The sequence below is a fragment of the Phyllobates terribilis genome, unplaced genomic scaffold (assembly GCF_046119375.1).
Source record: "Phyllobates terribilis strain yellow unplaced genomic scaffold, ASM4611937v1 Scaffold_3__8_contigs__length_932513732, whole genome shotgun sequence".
Taxonomy (NCBI): Eukaryota; Metazoa; Chordata; class Amphibia; order Anura; family Dendrobatidae; genus Phyllobates; species Phyllobates terribilis.
Window position 1 is genome coordinate 469,812,429 of NW_027362763.1, and position 22,766 is coordinate 469,835,194.

At 43.2% G+C, this 22,766-nt stretch overlaps 1 protein-coding gene across 2 annotated transcripts in view; it reads right to left on the bottom strand.

Moving 5' to 3' along the window:
- AK9 (adenylate kinase 9) overlaps window positions 1–22,766 on the bottom strand; it is a 151,933-nt gene that overhangs the window by 98,616 nt on the left and 30,551 nt on the right. For both annotated transcript variants that reach the window (XM_073675841.1, XM_073675840.1), the window contains exons 5-8: window positions 14,952–15,048; window positions 11,463–11,575; window positions 8,978–9,148; window positions 7,660–7,782 (exon numbers count right to left, since the gene is read on the bottom strand). In XM_073675841.1, the coding sequence (XP_073531942.1) occupies window positions 7,660–7,782; window positions 8,978–9,148; window positions 11,463–11,575; window positions 14,952–15,048 (504 nt within the window). The remainder of the gene's footprint in view (window positions 1–7,659; window positions 7,783–8,977; window positions 9,149–11,462; window positions 11,576–14,951; window positions 15,049–22,766) is intronic.

Here is a 22,766-nt window from a genome sequence, read left to right on the forward strand (position 1 = left end):
TGTCACTACATTTCTCAAGGCTTCCCCAGGATTTTCCAAAAATAGTAGAATATCGTCAGCATATAAAGCTATCTTCTGCTCTGTTTTCCCATATACAAACCCCTTCACCTCCTGTGATCTTATTTTGGCAGCTAATGGCACTACAGCTAGGGCAAATAGCTGCGGGGACAACGGACACCCCTATCTCGTACCTCTAAAAAGAGGGAAGCTTTCCGACAGTTTGTTATTCACTTTAATTCTGGCTGTTAGAGAGGAGTACAGCAATTTTACCCATGAGGTAAACACTGGCCTGAACCCAAAGCGACTCAGCACCGACAATACACAGGTAGCTCCATTCCACACTGTCAAAGGCTTTATGTGCATCCAGAGATACCACCACTCTCTTACCCGCATTTTAGCTGGAATTTGCATGTTTAAGTACAGCCTCCTTAAATTGACAGCAGTGGATTTATTTGTCATGAAGCCTGATTGGTCCGAGTGGACTACCTTGTCTATTACCCGTATTAGTCTGTTCGCCAGAGCCTTGGCCATTTTTTGATATCGGCTGTCAAAAGTGATATTGGTCTATATGACTCTGGCAGCTGTGGATCTTTTTCAGCTTTGGGAATGACCACAACAATGGCCTCCCTCATAGATGTGGGTAACACTCCCCTCTCCAATGCTTCATCAAATACCCCTAACAATTTAGTTATTATTTCCTCATTGAGGTTTTTGTATACTTCAGCTGGGATGCCGTCTGCCCCCGGTGCTCTGTCCCCCGCCATGGATGCCAAAGCCTCTTCCAATTCCTCTGCTGAAAGCCGTTCATCTAGCTGTTCACTGTCTTCGTAGCTTAAATTAGGTAGGTGAGCCTCCCCTAGGAACGCATCAATCTCCTCTTCCACCTGCTGCGACTGTGAGGAGTATAACAATCCCCTAAAGACTTCCAAAATTTGCTCCCCCTGAGTAACTACACTGCCATTCTCTTGTTTTAATGCATATACATGTGCCGAGTCCCGCTGCGCAGAAGCCACCACTGAGAGCAGTTGTCCTACTTTTTTACCCTCTGCATAGAAAGCTTCTGTTTGAAATGCCCTCAACCTTTCTGCCTTTTGCTTCTTTTTGCTAGTGTGAACATGCTCCTATTTCTTGCATGTCTACCATCTTAGACCTCAGTTCACATTGCTTGGTTTTTTGTCTTGTTTGCATTCTGTGCAATTTAAGGGTGTGGCATCCCCTTTGTTGAGCTGATTAGTATATATGTAGCTTACCACGGGCCTAGGTGGTCTGGAGTTGGGACCCGGTCCTATTTGTCTACCCTTTTATATGCATTACTTCAACTTTGATATACAGTAAGGTTTTTAATATAGGCAGTATAGGTACCGTCCCAATTTAGGGTCACCTTGCCGCTGGTGGGACGGCTTGTATACTTTTTTTGATCAAAAATAGTTCACTAAGTACCCTATATTTATTATGCAACTTTGCTTTACATTTATATATAATGATGGTAGGGTATGAGATATATTTTTGTCTTTTGTAGGTTTTGCTTCTTTTTGCTAGTGTGAACATGCTCCTATTTCTTGCATGTCTACCATCTTAGACCTCAGTTCACATTGCTTGGTTTTTTGCCTTGTGCAAATGTAGTTTATTTACCTCTTCCTGAGCAGCCTTCATGCGGTTTTGCGTGTCCTGTGAATTCTGGTTACTCAGCGCTCCCTCTGCTGCCCTCAGTTCTTCCATTACCACTATATCCTTGTTTCTGGTTGTAGTCTTATGCCTTGATAGGTCTCTGATCAAAATCCCCCTTAAATATGACTTCATAGTGCCCCAAACAATGTGTTGCTCTGCACTACCCTCGTTAAGCCTAAAAAATTCAGCGACCTCATCACCAATCTTCCCCATGTCTAGGAGTTGCAGCCAAAAAGGATGAATCTTCCATCCCAACCCCGATTTACTCCCCTGGTCCTCAATTTGTAGTAGCACCACTAGCGGACTGTGGTGCGACACCACTCTTGGTAAATACTCCATCTCCTGTACCAAATTATCCATCCATTCATTTCCCAGGGCTACGTCTATACAGGACAAAGAGCCATAAGAGGCCGAATAGCAGGAGTAGCAGTACTTATCCACATTTCGTACCCGCCATAGATCTGTCAAGGCTACTTGCTTCAAATAGTTACCAAACGCTGTCTCATTCCCCTCACTCCTTCCCTTATGTCTTCCCTTATCCCAGTGGTCATTGACAATATTGTTTACATCACCCACTATAAGCATAGGAACCCCTACCCATCTACCCGATATTTCTAGAATTTCCTGCATCTTTTTCCCCGAGTATGGCAGAGGGATATATACAGACACAATGCATAATAGTCTATTGAAAATCTTACACACTACAAATACATATTGACCATCTTTGTCTATCGACACCTCTACCTCTACAAACGGCGTGCTTGAGTGTACCAGTATTGACACCCCTCTAGTGTAGGCTGAGAATGTCGAGTGATACGCCTTCCTCACCCATCTCTTCTGTAGCACAGCTATATTTTCACTAACCAGGTGTGTTTACTGATGGCATATCACCAAGGGCCTTTGTTGCATAATATATTGCAGTATTGCTGTTCGTCTCGTGTTGTTAGATAGGCCTCTAACATTTCAGCTCAAAATTTTAACTCTTCCTCCCATCATAGTCAGTGATATCAGTATTTCTTCTCCCCCCCCCCATTGGTCTCCATCCCCCCCAATACCCTCCCTTCTCTAACACCTACCGCCCCCCGATTCCCCATTTTAAAAACTAAACTTAAACTACCCCTCGAACTTCCCCAACCCTTTCCCCACACAAACTTTATCAATCTTTTGTTTTAATACCTATACCACACTCTCTATAAGACAAAGGAGAACACCTTTCCACAACCTAGCAATTATTAGGGTCTGAGATGTCGAACACTTTACTACTCTTCTAGTTAACTCTCCACCTCTTCGTCTCTCCCGCCCACCGATGACAGAATGAAATGCCTGTTGCGCCGCCGAACACAACAATTATAAACATTTTCGTCCCGCAGTACCAAAGGACAATTATCCTATAACAAATTTTACAATCTTAATAACAATTAACCCTCGAACAACCAGAGCCTTCTTCAACGGGCCCCATCTGCTATGATACGTTTGTCATTCTGATCCAGCCAAATTGTCGCCTCCTTAGGGGTCTGAAAAAAGTGTACCCCTCCCAGAGCCACCACCCTTAATTTGGCCGGATATAGCATTGAGTAAGCCAAACCCAGTCCCCGTAGCCTCCTCTTGACCTCTCCAAATTTCATTCTGAGCTTTTGAACTGCCGCGGAATATTCCGGGTATATAGATATCCGGTTGCCATCAATAGTTAAGTCTACCATGTGTCTGGTTCTCCTAAGTAGGAGATTGCGGTCCCGGTAGTTTAGGATTTTTGCCAGGATAGATCTCGGGCCGTCCCTGGGGGTAAGGGTCTTGATGCTACTCGATGAGCCCTCTCCATTGCGAACAATTTTGTAAGGCTGTCTCCTCCCACTTTGGTTTTCAGCCATGATTCGATATAATCTGTGGGTTTGTTCCCTTCTAGCTTTTCAGGCACCCCAATTATTCTTAGATTGTTCCTACGGGAACGATTTACAAGATCGTCTGTTTTAAATTCCAGCTCCGAAATGCGCTGGACATACAGTACAAACCAAAAGTTTGGACACACCTTCTCATTTAAAGATTTTTCTGTATTTTCATGACTATGAAAATTGTACATTCACACTGAAGGCATCAAAACTATGAATTAACACATGTGGAATTATATACTTAAGAAAAAAGTGTGAAACAACTGAAAATATGTCTTATATTCTAGGTTCTTCAAAGTAGCCACCTTTTGCTTTGATGACTGCTTTGCACACTCTTGGCATTCTCTTGATGAGCTTCAAGAGGTAGTCACTGGAAATGGTCTTCCAACAATCTTGAAGGAGTTCCCAGAGATGCTTAGCACTTTTTGGCCCTTTTGCCTTCACTCTGCGGTCCAGCTCACCCCAAACCATCTTGATTAGGTTCAGGTCTGGTGACTGTGGAGGCCAGGTCATCTGGCGTAGCACCCCATCACTCTCGCTCTTGGTCAAATAGCCCTTACACAGCCTGGAGGTGTGTTTGGGGTCATTGTCCTGTTGAAAAATAAATGATGGTTCAACTAAACGCAAACCGGATGGAATAGCATGCCGCTGCAAGATGCTGTGGTAGCCATGCTGGTTCAGTATGCTTTCAATTTTGAATAAATTCCCAACAGTGTCACCAGCAAAGCACCCCCACACCATCACACCTCCTCCTCCATGCTTCATGGTGGGAAACAGGCATGTAGAGTCCATCTGTTCATCTTTTCTGCGTCGCACAAAGACAAGGTGGTTGGAACCAAAGATCTCAAATTTGGACTCATCAGACCAAAGCACAGATTTCCACTGGTCTAATGTCCATTCCTTGTGTTCTTTAGCCCAAACAAGTCTCTTCTGCTTGTTGCCTGTCCTTAGCGGTGGTTTCCTAGCAGCTATTTTAACATAAAGGCCTGCTGCACAAAGTCTCCTCTTAACAGTTGTTGAAGAGATGTGTCTGCTGCTAGAACTCTGTGTGGCATTGATCTGGTCTCTAATCTGAGCTGCTGTTAACCTGCGATTTATGAAGCTGGTGACTCGGATAAACTTATCCTCAGAAGCAGAGGTGACTCTTGGTCTTCCTTTCCTGGGGCGGTCCTCATGTGAGCCAGTTTCTTTGTAGCGCTTGATGGTTTTTGCAACTGCACTTGGGGACACTTTCAAAGTTTGCCCAATTTTTCGCACTGACTGACCTTCATTTCTTAAAGTAATGATGGCCACTCGTTTTTCTTTACTTAGCTGCTATTTTCTTGCCATAATACAAATTCTAACAGTCTATTCAGTAGGACTATCAGCTGTGTATCCACCTGACTTCTGCACAACACAACTGATGGTCCCAACCCCATTTATAAGGCAAAAAATCCCACTTATTAAACCTGACAGGGCACACCTGTGTAGTGAAAACCATTTCTGGTGACTACCTCTTGAAGCTCATCAAGAGAATGCCAAGAGTGTGCAAAGCAGTCATCAAAGCAAATGGTGGCTACTTTGAAGAACCTAGAATATAAGACATATTTTCAGTTGTTTCACACTTTTTTGTTAAGTATATAATTCCACATGTGTCAATTCATAGTTTTGATGCCTTCATTGTGAATGTACAATTTTCATAGTCATGAAAATACAGAAAAATCTTTAAATGAGAAGGTGTGTCCAAACTTTTGGTCTGTACTGTATTTCTTCTCCCTTCTTAAGGCTGTGTGCCCACGATGCGTTTTTTAAGCGTTTCCGCAGCAGCAAAAACGCTGCAGAAACGCTTAAAAAACGCATGGTATAAGGCCTGCCATGTCCCCAATGATAATCCGCATGTGCTGTGCACATGCTGCGGAAATTTATCATTGCGGAAAAAAACGCAGCACTACCAATTATTTTGCGGAAGTGCTGTGTTTTCGCCGCCATTGACTTGCATTAGAACGCGCCGATTCCGCAAGACTGCATCTGAACTTGCGTAATTGGCGCGTTCTAATGTGCGGATGGTACCCGGGTGTGGAGGACAGGAGACTCTCCTCCACACCCAGGTACCCAAAAAGCTGTAAAAAAAGAATAAAATAAAAAATAAAGATTATATTCACCTTCTGACGGCCCCCGGACTCCTTCCCTGTGCTTGCCTGAAGATCGCGCAGGACTGAAGGACCTGCGATGACGTCACAGTCATGTGACGGCAGGTCTTTCAGTACAGCGTACTGCGATCTGCCGGCAGCCAGCACAGGAGCGCAGCAAGACTGCAGGGGCCATCGGAAGGTAAGTATAGGTTTATTTTTTACTTTTTGACATTCTCTTGGGTCACACTATATAAATCCATGCTGTTTGCATGGATTTATATAGTGTGACCGAGTTGTCAAGCACTTTCCAAGTGATGCTAAAATCGCTTGGAAAGCGCTTGACAAACCGCATGCGGAAATGCAAGTGAAGAACGCTTCACATCCGCATGTCCCTGGCAGGAAAACACATGTACAATCCGCATGCATGCATTTTTTTCTGCCAGGGAGATGCAGAAACGCTCAGGAAAAAATCCTGAGCATTTCTGCATCGTGGGCACATAGCCTAACAGTTCAGCAATCTGATCTTCAGCACTGCCTACACGCTCTTCCACCACCTCCATCCTCTCCTCAGCTTTATGCCTGACAGTACGGAAATTAGCCATTTCACACTTTAAGCCATCAACCTGCAGGGTCAGGGCTGTGAGTGCAGAATTGCAAAATGTCACTACTGAGAATACATCCTTCAGTGTTGGTTCATTCACAGCTGCTACACATGAGTCTACAGGCTGTTCATGGTGTGCAGGGGCTTGTGAGGTTGCTGCAGGGGGTGGGGTGAGTCACACTTATCCTGTGACTTATCAGCATGCATGGGGATCTGCTGAGTAATTGGGCTGTACTGTGCCTGGGACTGCTTTCTGTTCAACTCCCCTGTGTCCTCTACACCTCCAGCCTCCTCACCTCCAGCTCCCTGCTGCTGCCTCTCTTTTCCCTCCACTCTGGCAAACTTCTTCAGCTTGGAGATCACCTCCATCTTCCTCCTGTATGCAGCATTTGCCTTTGCTGCCTCCTCCTCTGCTGCTCCAGCTCCATCTTGGGTCCGGTTACTCCCGTCTGTCCCCAGCTCTTTCTGCCTCCTGTGAGTCATCTGGATCTCGGATGTAGCCTCCGGTGGGTTCCTCACGCTCACCGCAATCTCGGGCACCATTTCAGGCGTTCGGCAGCGCCTCCGTTCAGCCCTGTATTCGGTATATGCAGCGGGAGAGCTCCAACACACGTCCTCTCACATGCCCTGCTAGGCCACGTCCCCAGGCTGACACTTTCTGATATGTAGAGTTCACTTCTAATGGTCCATTTAACCAGATGACCTGGTGGCAAACACTACGACCTCCGATCTGTAAACTCTTACAGATCGGCGGTTGTTTAAATGCCCGTATACACAGGCAGAACAAAATAAATGAAGTGCCTGAGCGATCTATACTACATCGCACAGTGCGCATAGACTGCCATACTTATAAGCAGTGTGAGTCCCGTAGACATAGGACGATGCATCACAGAGAATGATATTTTACTTTGCATAAATGATCACTTCACCCAATGAATGAGTGTTTTGCTCATTCATCAGGTGAGCAGCAGCCTATTTACACTGCAAAATAATTGCAAAATGAGTGTTTTTAACAATGCTCGCTCACGATTATCTTGCAGTGTAAATGGCCGTTTAAATGTCATCTCATTATCACCACAGGCAAGTTACATTGAAGAGTAAAACCTATATAGATAACACAGGATTCACCATTCACCTCACCCCAGCATAATACATAATACCTTTTGCACAGGTCCCAAAACACACATATAAAACTCTGCCATAGAAGTCAATGAACATCTCTAGTCAATTATTTCCTATGGTCCATGTGTCATGTACAGAAAACAGAATAAAGAAAATACAATCAGAAAAAAGAACTATAGGATTTCTTTTAGCATCTGGTTACATTCAGAAAAAAAGTCACTTCATATACATAGGGGTTGTTAGTAATACATAAACACACTCAGTATCTCACCTCTACGGGCCGCAAAAGAGTGTCTTTATATAACCATATGCGTTCGTCGGCATTTTCAGGGAAGTCTTCAGGTCTATACACAAGCTGGTTTAAGACTTCTTTTAAACTGTCAAATTCTTCTTCCTAAACAGAACAGGACATCTATTAACTTTCAGTAACTTTATCCCTGTGGGCAATGTTAAAGAGATGACAATAAATTATTCTGCCTGACCAATGGGAATACCACTACTAGACACTTTCATTTAACTTAAGGAGTGCACTGCCTCTTGGCTTCCTGCTTTCAAGGGAAGGCAGTGTAATCCTGATTGATCGTTCAGACTAAAACAAAACCCCAAAAAATGAGCTGGAGCATAGATTGGTATAAGTGCAATGCATACTTCAGCATTCACACTGTGACCATTTAACAGACAGAACCTAAAAAAATGAGCGAATACCCTATAGTAAGTAAATAACTAGTATATGTAAAGACATATGGTACTTAGCTAACAATATTTGGATCAAAACAACGTAAAAGTCATCCCACCGCGACAAGGTGTACCCAATCGGGACGATCTAACTCTTGTACTTCACCTCACTATGTGTTAGCAAAGGTAAAAATAGATAATGACAGAGCAGGACCGGGCCCAGACTGTTCAGGCACCTACCAGGGTTAACCAAGTACCCTATGATATTTTTATATTGTAAGGGATCGGCTCTCATGTGGACGCTGGTGCACACACAAGGATACAGTGTGTTGGTTCAAAACAAACTCGCGGTCAATTAAATTTCCATAAACCGTCCATTTTAACCATTTAAGATTTTGAGACGTTCCCTTAATGGGAAAAAATGTTTTGGATGAGATAAAAGCAAATCTGCGCAAATCAATTTCCTCAAAATGGCAGATATTGAAGAACCACTGAGCAGGCTACAATGATGTGAGATTTCTAGCAGACCCTGCTACAATTACCATGCATGGATTAAAAAACAAAAAGCTCAAGTCTCAAGTGAGATACGCAATTATTCACAAACAATATGAGATATGTTAGCGGACAAAATATGTGCAGCATCTTAAAAAATACATTTCTATTCTATTAAAATAAGTCAAAACTGCATATTTTTTAAGTATGCAGAATATGTTAGATTGCACAAAGCAAGCCATTTACACTCCTACCCGACTAATTAAAATAATGATTGAAATATAAAGGTCAAAAACAATATGTCCAACCCTGAGGCAGGTCGATTAGCTTTCACCTTTTATAGATAAAATCTGGTGTTATCAGTAGAAAATACTATTATCCACTGTGATCCGTTGTAGTCCAGCTCACTGGAATGATGTTACCTCTTCCTCTAGTTCTTCTTCCTCTTCTTCCTCCCCCTCTTCTTCTCCTTCCTGAGGTTTCGTCTTTTTCTCTTTTAGAGCAGAATCCCATTCTTCACGCTTGTAAACTCTGCCTGTCCCTGGATCTTGCTTAAGTCCGCTCAGTCTTTTGCTCAAATCTTTATCTGGACACTTTAATTGAACACAGATAAAACAAAATATTGAATATTTTGTACTGCTATATGACACAGTGCGCCTTGACATTGGGGTAGGGTGTTAAAAAAACAAACAAAAACAAGACAGTGAAAAGTGGATAGGTGTTTGTTTGTTTCTACTTTTTTTAATGTAAAAACAAGGGAGATGTTTAATAAAAAGATTTTTAGTGTTTCTAGAGGCCTCAGTTTTCAGTACAGAGCTGAATTTATAGTTAGCTGTGCATGTTTAAGGAAGATCTGTTACCAGATTTCACAATACAAACTGCATACATTACTATATAGATAGCTTCAACTTGATGAGGCAGGTATACTAACTTTGACATCAATGTCAGACTGGCTTAACCCCTTCACAACATGCGCTGTACGGCGCATATCGTGTCTTCTCCTTTGGTGTGAGCTCCGGCGTTGAGCCCGCACCTTTCCGGGCACATGACATCTGATCTGTACAGCTGACATGTGCCCCTAATAGCCGCGGGTGGAATCATGATCCACCCGCGGCTGTTAGCATGTTAAATGCCGCTGTCAATCTCTGTCAGTGGCATTTAACATCGCCGAAGCCGGAAGCGTGTCACTAGCTCTGCCCATCGGCGCGGTTGGCGTTCATAGCAGATGAGCACTTTTGTTACACATAGCAGGGCTGGTGCCTTGCTATGTGTAACACAGGCAATCAGATGATCGCAGTTTCTAATCTCCCATGGAGGCTATTGAAGCTTGTAAAAAATATATAAAAAAGTTTTTAAAAAAATTCCAAAAATAAAAGTTCAAATCACCCCACTTTCGACCCATTCAAAATAAAACAATAAAAAAAAATCAAATATACACATATTTGGTATCACTGCGTTCAGAATCGTCTGATCAATTTAAAAAAAAGAATTAATCAGCTCGGTAAATAGGTTTTTGGTCGCCGCAACATTGCAATAAAATGTAATAACAGACGATCAAAACATCGGATCTACCCCAAAATAGTATCAATAAAAACGTCAGCTCGGCGCACAAAAGATAAGCCCTCACCAAGCACCAGATCCAAAAAAATGGAGACGTTACGGGACTCGGAAAATGACCCCATTTTTTTTTTTTTTTTTAACAAACTTTGGATTTTTTTTTCACTACTTAAATAAAAAGAACCTATACTTAATTGGTATCTGCAAACTCCTAATGACCTGGAGAATCATTATAGCAGGTCAGTTTTAGCATTTAGTGAACTTGGTAAAAAAAAAAACCAATTGTGGAATTGCACTTTTTTTGCAATTTCACCGCACTTTGATTTTTTTTCCTGTTTTCCAGTACACAATATGGTAAAACCAATGGTGTAGTTCAAAAATACAACTCGTCCCGCAAAAAACTAACCTTCACATGGCCAAATTGACCAAAAAATAAAAAAGTTATGGCTCTGGAAGAAGGGGAGCAAAAAACGAAAGCGCAAAAACGGAAAAGGGCCACCGGCGTCAAGTGGTTAATAACCATTTTTTTAAAGTTTCCCTGACTAATAATAAACAAACTAATGTTTACTTTAGCATTATACAATCTGACATTGATTTTTAAAGTAAGCACGCCAGCCTCATCAAGTCTAAGAGATCTACGATTTAAAGGGAATCTGTTTAATCTGAGAGCACCATAATAAAAGGCACAAGAGCCAGTTTAACCGAATGTCTCACTTACTAGGCTGCGTGTTTTAGTTTCAATACAATCAATATTTTATCAGCACGAGAGTAACACTACAGGACTACATCTCAAGTGCCAGGCAATCAAGCAAATCTATGTAACCCCGCCCCCCACCACTGATTAGCAGCTTGCTGACAATTCACAGTGTGCACAAAAAGCTGTGGGGTCTTGGTTCTGAGACATCTACATCAGACAATCAAGGATTCTATAAAAACTACACCAAGCAGCCCAGTAAGTGATACATCGGAGGAATCAGGCTTCCTTGCCGTATTATGATGCTCTCAGATTACATACCAAACCAGGCAGATTCCGTTTAATACTGTATACAGTCTGTTTTGTGAAATACAGTGATAGATCTGCTTTAAATAAAATAACCATGAATAGTCAGTGTTCATATAAAAAAAAAAACCCACTCAAAATACTACTGACCCATTGATCTCAGGTACTAACATTTCTTAGCTGCAGTGGATGTTCGCTTGCTTAGTCTTCCCATACAATATTTAATATTCAGAACTAATAAAATACTAATCCCATTTATACAAACCATGTTCATCATAAAATAATAGGCTGGTCAATGAAAAGCAAGTCAACATTACAGAACTGCATGTCATTAATCTCCAGTCTTTTACCTTAATATTGATGAGGACATCGGGTTTTAATTTCAAATTCTTTATTAATTCAATCTGTTCAGGAATCTTTATGAATTCTTCAGAGAGAGATGGTAGTCCGCAAAGCACGTAGCCTGGAATATGGATAAAAACGAGCGCGATTCTAAACTAATTAACTAGAAGGTAAATTATAAAATTGCTTTAAAAATTATAATGTGGATACGCAACTTCTGCATTAAAAGAGCGTTCTAATCCAAATGAGTTACTGCATCTCACTAATATACTGCTAATAATCATACTGATTACTAAGAGGTCAGGGCACTGAGAAATCACTGGACCCCCATTTTTCACTGAAAAGTGCTACTCCTAACCCAGTGTGTAAGTGCCGCCATAGTACCTGTGCACATACTGCTATAAGGACCAGCATCAAACAAAGAAAATAACCAACCTGTTCTTAAAGGGAACCTGCTGGGAGATCTATGCTACCCGAACGCATCAGCATTTCAGAGAAAACAGACATTGAAAAGCGGTCCGTGGACCATGGGTCTAGGATGACTTCACCATCCCGCTCCCCTACACTGACAGGTCTCTCCCTATACAGCCATATAGGAAGAGATCTGCCAGTGTAGAAGAGGGGGAGAAGCTGCATAGGGACCTGCCTCTGACTAGTCATCTGAGACACGTAGTCCCCGGCTAACTTTTCGGTGTATGTTTTCCCTGAAATGAAGCTACATTTTTTGAGGTAGACACCATGTTTTTATCGCCTCTTATTGTATTTTATTATTTTATTGCAATGTTGCGGCAGCCAAAAAAAAGGTAATTCTGGCAATTCAATTTTTTTCTTGTTACACCGTTTACTGATCAAATTAATTTATATTTTGAAAGATCGGACTTCTCGGAATGCAATGATACTGAATATGTGTATTTTTTATTTTTTTTAATTGTTTTATTTTTAATGTGGCAAAACGGGGGTGATTAACTTTTTTTTTATTTTTTTCATATTTTAAAAACGTTTTTTTTCTCCCGTTTTACTGTACTTGTCGGTCCTCTTAGGGGACTTGAAGCTGCAATCATTTTATTGCTTGTAAAGCTAAAATCATGATCTTCTATGAATGCCAGCTAAACGCTGTCTGTCACAGGATTCTCGTAAAGAGAGGTACAGAGGTTTTCACAGACCCTGGCTGTCAAGGCAACCCATCGGCGCCCTGTGATCAAGTGGAATGACGCGCCCCCACTGCCGCTGACAGCACTGCTCTGCTCCACCAGCTGGCTGTTAAATCAGCCATCATCTGCAGGTAAAGATGCAGGCTAGGTGCGCAAGCCCACATCAAAGGCAAGGACACGACATATGACGGAACTGTACATCATATGTCGTGAAGGGGGTTAAAGGGAATCTGTCAGAAAGATCAACCCTCCTAAGTCGTCTATATGGGCACGCAAGTCATGGGAAGCTGAATAAAATAATACCTTGATATCTGCGATCCGATGTCTTATTCCAGAGAAGTCTATGTTTTTCTTATATGTAAATTAGTTGTTCAGAATTATGGGCCGGACACAGATCTGCATGAGAACCTGCCTCCAGAGATTATTTTACATGAACGGCTTGTCACCAGTGTGATGTGTAATGGCCGCCCTCTGCTCTCTTGATCTCACTGCAGAGCTGAGTGTGATTATAAGGCTACGGTCACACTATTAGTATTTGGTCAATATTTCTCATCAGTATTTGTAAGCCAAAACCAGGAGTGGGTGATAAATACAGAAGTGGTGACGTGTTTCTATTATACTTCACCTCTGAATGTTCCTCACCTGGTTTTGGCTTAAAAATACTGATGTAAAATACTGACCAAATACTGATAGTGTGACCATAGCCTAATTGACACATCTGCAGGTTCCTCTCAGTGCTTCAGTTTCTATCTCACAGGCAGCCAGTGTTGTAATATTGTTGCATTACAGCAGAGCTGTGAGAGCTGCAGCTGCTAACGTGTTTGTTATGAGATAAAGTTCAGTTCTCCTGTCCTGTGTTAATTATGTTTCACACTGGTAACGCCCACTTTTATTTAAAATAAGCTGTGGAGGCAGATTGTCATGGCGATCAGTGTCCGACCCATAGTCCTGAACAGCTCATTTACATATAAGAAAAACTTGGATTTCACTGGAATAAGACATCAGATCTCAGATATCAAGGTGCCATTTTATTCAGCTTCCAATAACCTACATGCCGCTATGGATGACTTAGGAGGGTTTACCTTAATGACACATTCCCTTTAAGGAAGTTGCCTTGGACTACAGAATAAAGATAATTTTTCTTTGCATGCTAGGTATATACATTTTTTAAAATTTACTTTACAAATTAGTTAGGCATTAAAAAGATTATAGAAAGTGATCTATGAACATTTGAGTGCTGAGTTGCCACGTACTCTGATCAGCTACAACAGAAAACCAAATGAATTGAATAACATTGATCACCTCATTATAATGCTTGCTATCAAGGGGTGGGATATATTAAGTACCAAGTGAACAGTCAGTTCCTTGAAGTTAAAAGCAAGAAAAAAAGCAAGCATAATGATCTGCATCTTTGACAAAAGGAAAATTGTTAAGGCTAAACAACTGGGTCAAAGCATCTCCAAAATGGTAGGCCTTATGGGGTGTTACCGGTATACAGTGGTATCTATCCAAAGTAGTCCTACCTGGTATCTACCAAAGGTGATCCAGTGACATGGTAATGGACACTAAAAGATGATGATTGTAGGCAGCCATCTGGTCTGATCTCAGCTACTGTAGCACAAAGGGTTGGAAAAGGTGGTGCTGGCTATGATGGGAAGGTGTCAGAATACACGGTGCACCTAGTTTGCTGCTTTTAGTGCTGTGTAGTTGCAGACCTCTGTCCTTACCAAAGGCGCCTACAATGGCATCAGATGAGCATCAATGGCATCAATGAGCATCAGAACCGAATTATGGAAAAATGGAAGAAAGTGGACAGATCTGTATTAATCCAATTTGTTTTATATCATGTGGATGGGGGTGTTTGTAAGAGATGGCACTAGAATACACTCTGGGAAAAAGGCAAAGCACTGACACAGGAATTGTGGTGCTCTGGGCAATGTCCTGCTGTATAACCTTGGATCCTGGCATTAATGTGGATTTTACTTCCTAAACAATGTAGCATCTCACTATATCAGGCAGATGATTTTAATGCTATGGCTGATTGGTGTTTGTAACTCCAGCTATACAATAATAATCTGCATAGTAAATAATCATGAAAGGGCATTATGCTGTTTATTACGCCTTGTTGACAGTCGTTTTTTCATTCTGCATATTTCCAGTAAAAAAGTGCATTTCTACAATTAATTAAAATTTTATTGGAATAACATAGGAGCAAAAACAGAACTAAATGCTGCCTTACAGCTAGTACGTATTACTGCTTGTGTTATTAGCCATTTTAAAACAGAGGAAAGAAATAAAACATGCAAAAACTGCTTAAAAAGTCTGTTCCTTAATGCAACACATTACCTCGGTGGGCGACTTCTGCAGAATTGATCTTGTCCACTATAAGCTGTAGTATCAGCTCGTCTTGCACACTCTGACCCTTGTAAAGCAGTTCTTGGATCTACAGAGAAAAAGCAGAGCAAAAGCTGCTATTAGGAACTGCACATGTCTATTGAGCATATGTAGCTTGGATTTTAGCTTACATTTAAATTATCCTAAGAAAAAAAACACAAAGTGAGCTGGAGTTTAAGTTAGTATACATGCTACATATAAATACATGTTCACAAATCTTAAAAGAAACAAAATGAGCATATACCCTTCTGTAACTAAATAAGTAAAAAGCAAAGTTGCATTTAAATAGCAGAGGGTACTTAGTAAACTGTTTTTGATAAAAAAAACAAACAAACATAAAAGCCATCCCACCAGCGACAAGGTGACCCTATTCGGGGCGGTTCCTACACTGTCTAATGTTAAAAACCTTACCGTATGTTAGAATTGACATCTTCGTGAATAAGGGCAGTCAACATGGACACAAAAAAAAAAAAAAATATATATATATATATATCTGTATATGCATATGCTTGTCAGTTTATAAATCCAAATTTGTATTCTTTATGGACACCATTTAGTCCCATTCAATTTTCCTATGGATGCGTTATTCAGGAATTGTCACAAATCTTTAGGGGATTCGTGGCAGCTGTGGTTATGCAGGAATTTAAATGGTAGTTTTTTTCCTTTGATCCTGCAAGGGTTAATGTTAGTCTCTTGCTGGCAGCTTTTTGAGGCCAGGTCAGCTGATGTAGGTTGGAACCACTCCCACCTTCCTTTAAATAGACACATGACCCATCAGCTGATGGTTGGTTATAGAGTTCATTTGTATGCAGAACAGCTGGAGGTGTGGAGCCGCTGTAGGAGTTCTGTACCCTGGTGCCGTTACTGGAGCTTTTGCTCCAGATTTGGAGCTTTGCTGCTGTTTTTAAGTTAAGCTGTTTTTTCTTGCTGCCAGTCACTTGTTTGTCATCTTACCCTGTGTTACTTTACCAGTAGTGATAAGGCTAGCGTCCTTGTCGGCCAGTTCAATAGCTAGGTGAAGTTCAGGTGACAGTCAGGAATAAGGCACGTGACGGCAGCGGGGGGAAGGACCCGCATAGCGTGTTAGGGGAGCTTAGGGACAGACATAGGTCGGTGTCAGGAGGAGTCCCATCCCTCGCTCCCTACCGTTAGGGCCTTCCTCACCCCTATATCATCACGTTGTACCCAGATATTGTGCTGTCCGGTTCGTGACAGGAATAATCTTGAACCTAATGTTTTTAGACACAGACTACTGCACTGGTATAGAAAAAATATATGTGAATTGCTAATACATGTTTTCCATTAATGAATTCACATCTTTGTGTCCATTCACTGAAATAAGGCAAACCGTCTCCTTCTTTTGCAGGAAAAAATTGCATAGTCTACCACGCGATTGTGTCTTGCAAAAAAGAAGGACAACGACGGAAAGGATGTCAAAAGGAGCCCACAGTTCATAGTCTGAACACAGTCTGTCTCGTTGCGCTGAATTGACACAGCAGGGGGAAAGTCTGAATACTGGTTATGGGTAGAGAATTCATGTACCGACCCTCACCACCGACTGTGTTGAATGCATAGCACTCCTCTTGTGTGAAACTATCCTTAGAAAATCGGATGATTTCCTACTCTATAGAAAAGAATACATTAGAAATAAAATTCAAGATGAAATTATTTAGTAAAGTAGTGTAGATTCACCAACCGGAACTTCAATTTGGACTTCAATTTTAATCAAGTCAGTCCAATCTTTTAGTATTTTATGTTGAAAACATGGTAAAGGGAATCTATCACCAGGTATTTGCTACTCCATCTGAGATTAGCATAATGTAATGGTAGAGAGCCTGATTCCAGCGATGTATCACTTACTGGGCTGCTTGCTGCAGTTTTCATAAAATCACAGTTTTACATGAAGCTAATTTACCATTTCTCTGTATAAGCCCACCCACACCACTGCTTTGCAAAGTGTACACAGAAAGCTGCCATTCAGTGTTGGGGGATGGGGTTATTCACAACTCATGAATATGTAGGACTTCATGGCAGCAGGTTTACTAGTCCTCTAGTGATAATCTCCTGCTGATAAAACTGTAATTTAGGAAAACTACACTAAGCAGCCAAGTAAGTGATACATTTTGGCTATGTGCCCTAGATGCAGAATTGAAGCAGCAATTTTCCGCAGCATTTCTGCATGTTCTTGCCAATAAAAACGCATGCGGATTTTACATGCGAGTTTTAAGTGTTTTTGAAGCGTTTTTACTTGAGGATTTGCCATGCGTTTTTCAAATGCATTGTGTAGGCAAATCCGCATGCGTAAACGCACAAATAATGGACATGCTGCGGATTTTTCCGCAATGATAATCCGCAGCGGAAATTTCCGCAGCATGTGCACAGCACATGCGGATTATCATTGGGGAACATGGGGCACGTATTACCAAGCGTTTTTAAAGCATTTCCGCTGCGGAAATTTCGCAGCAAAAAACACTAGAAAAACGCATAGTGGGCACGCAGCCTTAGAGACAAGAGTCTCTGTCTCTAAATCATGCTGCTCTCAGATCAGGTGGAAAAAACAGAGAGAGTCCCTTTAAGTATTCTGTGACCTGCTCTCCTGACCAAGCTATTTTTCAGAGAGATAGTGGAACTACAGATTTATTAAAGGGGTTTGCACACTACAGTACTATTAGTTATTAATGGCCTCAAGGTGCTGCATAAATGAAAAAAATCTATACCTTCCTCCCTAATAGGTACGGATCCTCAGACCTGAGCTCGGTCTCTTCCCCTCCCTCCGCTGGTTTACTGATATAAACAGTGGTCATATGACATTGTCAGGACAACAGCGGAGCTCACAGACCACACAGCCGTCAGCTCCTAGTTCCATCATTCTCCGAGTGTCTGAGCTTTGTGTCAGTGAGCAGGGTGCCTGAATTGCGAGCAGTGTGTAAATTTACGTGAAATTTCCATGAAAAACAGATGCTTTTTTCTGCCGTCCTACCGGCACCATCAGTTCATCGTCAACTTGGATAGCCCTCTCTCCTCCAGGACAGTCCTGCTGCAGCTAGCTTAGTAAGGATGAACTTGGAACATAGTATTAGTTAGTTCAGTTGAGGTGGGCAAGTATATGCATAGCATGGTGTGGGTGCACCACATAGTTACATTATTACATAGCCCCCCTAGAACTGTATAGAAACTAGTATATATTATAATATGTAGGATGCTATCATAGTACCATGCTTACTATAACATATATTTCTATACAGCTATGTAACTGTGGTGTACCGTGCTATTCATATACTACTGCTGGAGTCCATAGAATTGCTAAATGCACAGCAGCTTAATATATAGATATACATAGATTCCCTGAAGTTGTATAAAACTACAGTATATACCATTTAGTGTGGTGATGAGATATCTACAAATATATATCTAGCACCACACCATATGGCATATAGTTCTATACCGCTTAAGGGAAGCTATGTATAGGTGCTTCTCACAAAATTATAATATCATCAAAAAGTTAATTTATTTCAGTTCTTCAATACAAAAACTGAAACTCATTATATAGCGTCATTACAAACAGTGTGATCTATTTCAAGTGTTTATTTCTGTTGATGTTGATGATTATGGCTTACAGCCAATGAAAACACAAAAGTCATTATCTCAGTAAATTAGAATACTTTATAACAACAGCTTGAAAAATGTTTTTAAAATCCAAAATGTTGTCCTACTGAAATGTATGTATGTAAATGCACTCAATACTTGGTCGGGCTCCTTTTGCATCAATTACTGCATCAATGTGGCGTGGCATGGAGGCGATCAGCCTGTGGCACTGCTGGGGTGTTATGGAAGCCCAGGTTGCTTTGATAGCAGCCTTCAGCTCGTCTGCATTGTTTGGTCCGGTGTCTCTCATCTTCCTCTTGTCAATACCCCATAGATTCTCTATGGGGTTAAGGTCAGGCGAGTTTGCTGGCCAATCAAGCACAGTGATACTGTTGTTTGTAAACCAGGTATTGGTACTTTTGGCAGTGTGGACAGGTGCCAAGTCCTGCTGGAGAATGAAATTTCCATCTCCAAAAAGCTTGCCGGCAGAGGGAAGCATGAAGTGCTCTAAAATTTCCTGGTAGACGGCTGCGCTGACTTTGGTCTTGATAAAACACAGTGGACCTACACCAGCAGATGACATGGCTCCCCAAACCATCATTGATGGTAGAAACTACACCCTAGAGCTCAAGCAGCTTGGATTGTGTGCCTATCCACTCTTCCTCCAGACTCTGGGACCTTGATTTCCAAATGAAATGCAAAATTTACTTTCATCTGAAAACAACACCTTGGACCACTGAGCCACAGTCCAGGTCTTTTTCTCCTTGGCCCAGGTAAGACTCTTCTGGCGTTGTCTATTGGTCATGAGTGGCTTGACACAATGAATGCGACACTTGTAGCCCATGTCCTGGATACGTCTGTGTGTGGTGACACTTGAAGCAATGACTCCAGCAGCAGTCCACTCCTTGTGAATCTCCCCCAAATTTTTGAATGGCCTTTTCTTAACAATCCTTTCAAGGCTGCGGGTATCCCGGTTGCTTGTGCACCTTTTTCTACCACAATTTATCCTTCCACTCAACTTTCCATTAATATGCTCGGATACAGCACTCTGTGAACAGCCAGCTTCTTTAGCAACGACCTTTTGTGGCTTGCCCTCCTTGTGGAGTGTGACTGCCTTCTGGACATCTGTCAAGTCAGCAGTCTTCCCCATGATTGTGGAGCCTACTGAAACAGACTAAGGGACCTTTTTAAATGCTTAGGAAGCCTTTGCAGGTGTTTTTTGTTAATTATTCTAATTTACTGAGATAATGACTTTTGTGTTTTCATTGGCTGTAAGCCATAATTATCAACATTAACACAAATAAACACTTCAAATATATCACTCTGTTTGTAATGACTCTATATAATATATGAGTTTCACTTTTTGTATTGAAGAACTGAAATAAATTAACTTTTTGATGATATTCTAATTTTGCGAGACGCACCTGTGTATCTATATATTAAGCTGCTGTGTATATAGCAATCCCCTAGTCTCCCAGCAGTTGTATATGCATAGTACAGTGCACCACACACTTACATAGCTCCACTGGAGCTGTATAGAAATATATTATAATAAGCATGGTAATATCCCACCAAGGACAACATCTGCAAGGAGTTTATGTTCTCCCCATGTTTGTGTGGGTTTCCTCCAGGTTCTCTAGTTTCCTCCCACACTCCAAAGACATACTGATAGGGAATGTAGATTGTGAGCCCCAATGGGGACAGTGCTGATAATGTCTCTAAACTGTCTGAATTGTAAAGCGCTGCAGAATATGTTGGCGCTATATAAATAAAAAGATTACTATTACTATGATAGCATCCCACATATATAATTTTCTATACAGTTCCAGTGGGGCTATGCAACCGTGTCGTGCACACTGCTATGCATTGTGTAGTGCCGGCGTCCCTGCCCTCTGCTAGGCAGGGACGCTGCTCCTCTCACCGCTCTGCTCCGTGCCCGGCTTCCTCCCCCCGCTCTGCTGTCAGCGCGCGCTCCCTCCCGGCGTCCTCCTCCTGCTCTGCTCTCAGCGCGCGCTCCTTCCCGGCCCCTGTGCTTAGGGCGCGCGCGCGCGCGCTCCCCTCCTCTAAAAGGGGCCGCGCGCGCCGCCCTAAAGAGTCCCCGGCCAATGGCCGGAGGACTTCATCATATATAAGGCACCTCCTCCAAAATGGAGGTGCCCGAGCAATGTTGTTTGCACCTGTGTCTCACCTGTGCTTCAGCCCTCAGGTCCCGTTGCCAGTTACCTGCCAGTTACCTGCCAGTTTCCTGCTAGTTACCTGCCAGTACCTGCCAGTTACCTGCCTGATTCCTGCCTGAATACTTGTTACCTGTCTGCCAGTCTGAGGTCCGACGGTCTGCCTTACTACTCCTGTCAGTCTGTCTAAAGGACCAGCCTGCCCGCTCACCTGGGAGCGCATATCAGCTACCTGCCTGCTTGCCTGAGGTCCGACGGTCTGCCTTACTACTCCGGTCAGTCTGTCTATGGACCAGCTTGCCCGCTCACCTGGGAGCGCTTCTCCGTTATCTGCCTGCTTGCCAGCCCGGAGGCTCCGTTGTCACGTGCTGTGACCACCAGCTACTCCAGACTCTTGCCCGCTCACCTGGGAGCGCATCTCCGTTACCTGCCTGCTTGCCAGCCCGGAGGTCCCGTTGTCACGTGCGGTGACCATCAGCTATTCCAGAGACTCTTGCCCGCTCACCTGGGAGCGCTTCTCCGTTACCTACCTGCCTGCCAGCCCGGAGGCTCCGTTGTCACGTGCTGTGACCACCAGCTACTCCAGACTCTCGCTTGCTCACCTGGGAGCACACATCTACCACCTGCCTGCTAGCCTACCCAGAGGCTCTGCCATCACAGGTCGTACCTACCCCTTACCCAGAGACTGCCCTGATCACTTGCCGTAACTCCCTGTCCGTTCACCCAGAGACTGCCACCCGCTCCCTTACAAGGGCCGCCCCCTTGTATAGTAGCTCAGAGGTTCCGCCTCCCGGACCCGTTACAGTCCGCCTCCCGGACCCGTTACAGTTTGCTCGGGCCTATGCAGGTCGACCAGACCAAGATGGTCAAAACCCGTCAGGACTCACGCCGTGCCGAGGGGAGCTGCTTCTACTGTGGCAGTAAGGAGCACCGGATCCGTGCCTGCCCGGAGAGGTCGGGAAACGCCTGTGTCTAGGTTCGCTCAGAGAGGTCCACCTAGACAAGAATAAATCCTCTCCATCCCTGCTGTTGTCAGTTTCGATCATCTACGGGGAGAACCGTTATTTCGAACTAGCCCAACTTGACTCTGGAGCAGCCGGGAACCTTATTTCACAGTCCCTGGTTGAGAAATACCGCATCCCCACCAAACCTCTGGCTGTACCCTTGTCTGTCGCTGCCGTGGATGGGGGCCTCTTACCTCGCCCCATTCAACTCATCACCGAATCCATTACCCTGCAGGTGGGAATGCTGCATTCTGAAAGTATCTCCTTTCATGTTCTGCCTGGACTCTCTCACGCCCTCTTGCTAGGTCTGCCCTGGCTCCAGAGACATGCACCCGTGCTAGACTGGCAAACCGGAGAGGTCCTTCGCTGGGGACAAGACTGTCATAAAACCTGCCTGGTTCCCGTCCATCCCGTCCGTCCCTCTCCTACCCCAGCTAATCTACCTGGACTTCCGATTCCTTATTGGTCTTATGCAGATGTCTTTAATAAAAAGGAGGCAGAGACATTACCACCACATAGACCATACGACTGTCCCATCGATCTGCTACCCGGTACTACTCCTCCCCGTGGGCGTATCTATCCTTTATCCGCTGCTGAGACCCGGTCAATGTCCGAATATATTGAGGAGAATCTGGCCAGAGGATTCATCCGGAAATCTACCTCCCCGGCGGGAGCAGGCTTCTTTTTCGTCAAAAAGAAGGACGGCTCTCTCCGTCCCTGTATAGACTATAGAGGCCTAAACCTGATCACGGTGAAGAATAAGTACCCCCTTCCGCTCATTCCAGAATTATTTGATCGTCTGAGGGGGGCTAGGATCTTCACCAAACTGGACCTTCGTGGGGCGTACAACCTGGTTCGTATTCGTCAGGGGGATGAATGGAAGACGGCATTCAACACCCGGGACGGCCACTATGAATACCTGGTAATGCCCTTTGGTCTCTGTAACGCTCCTGCCGTCTTTCAAGAGTTGGTCAATGACATCTTCCGGGACCTTCTCTACTCCT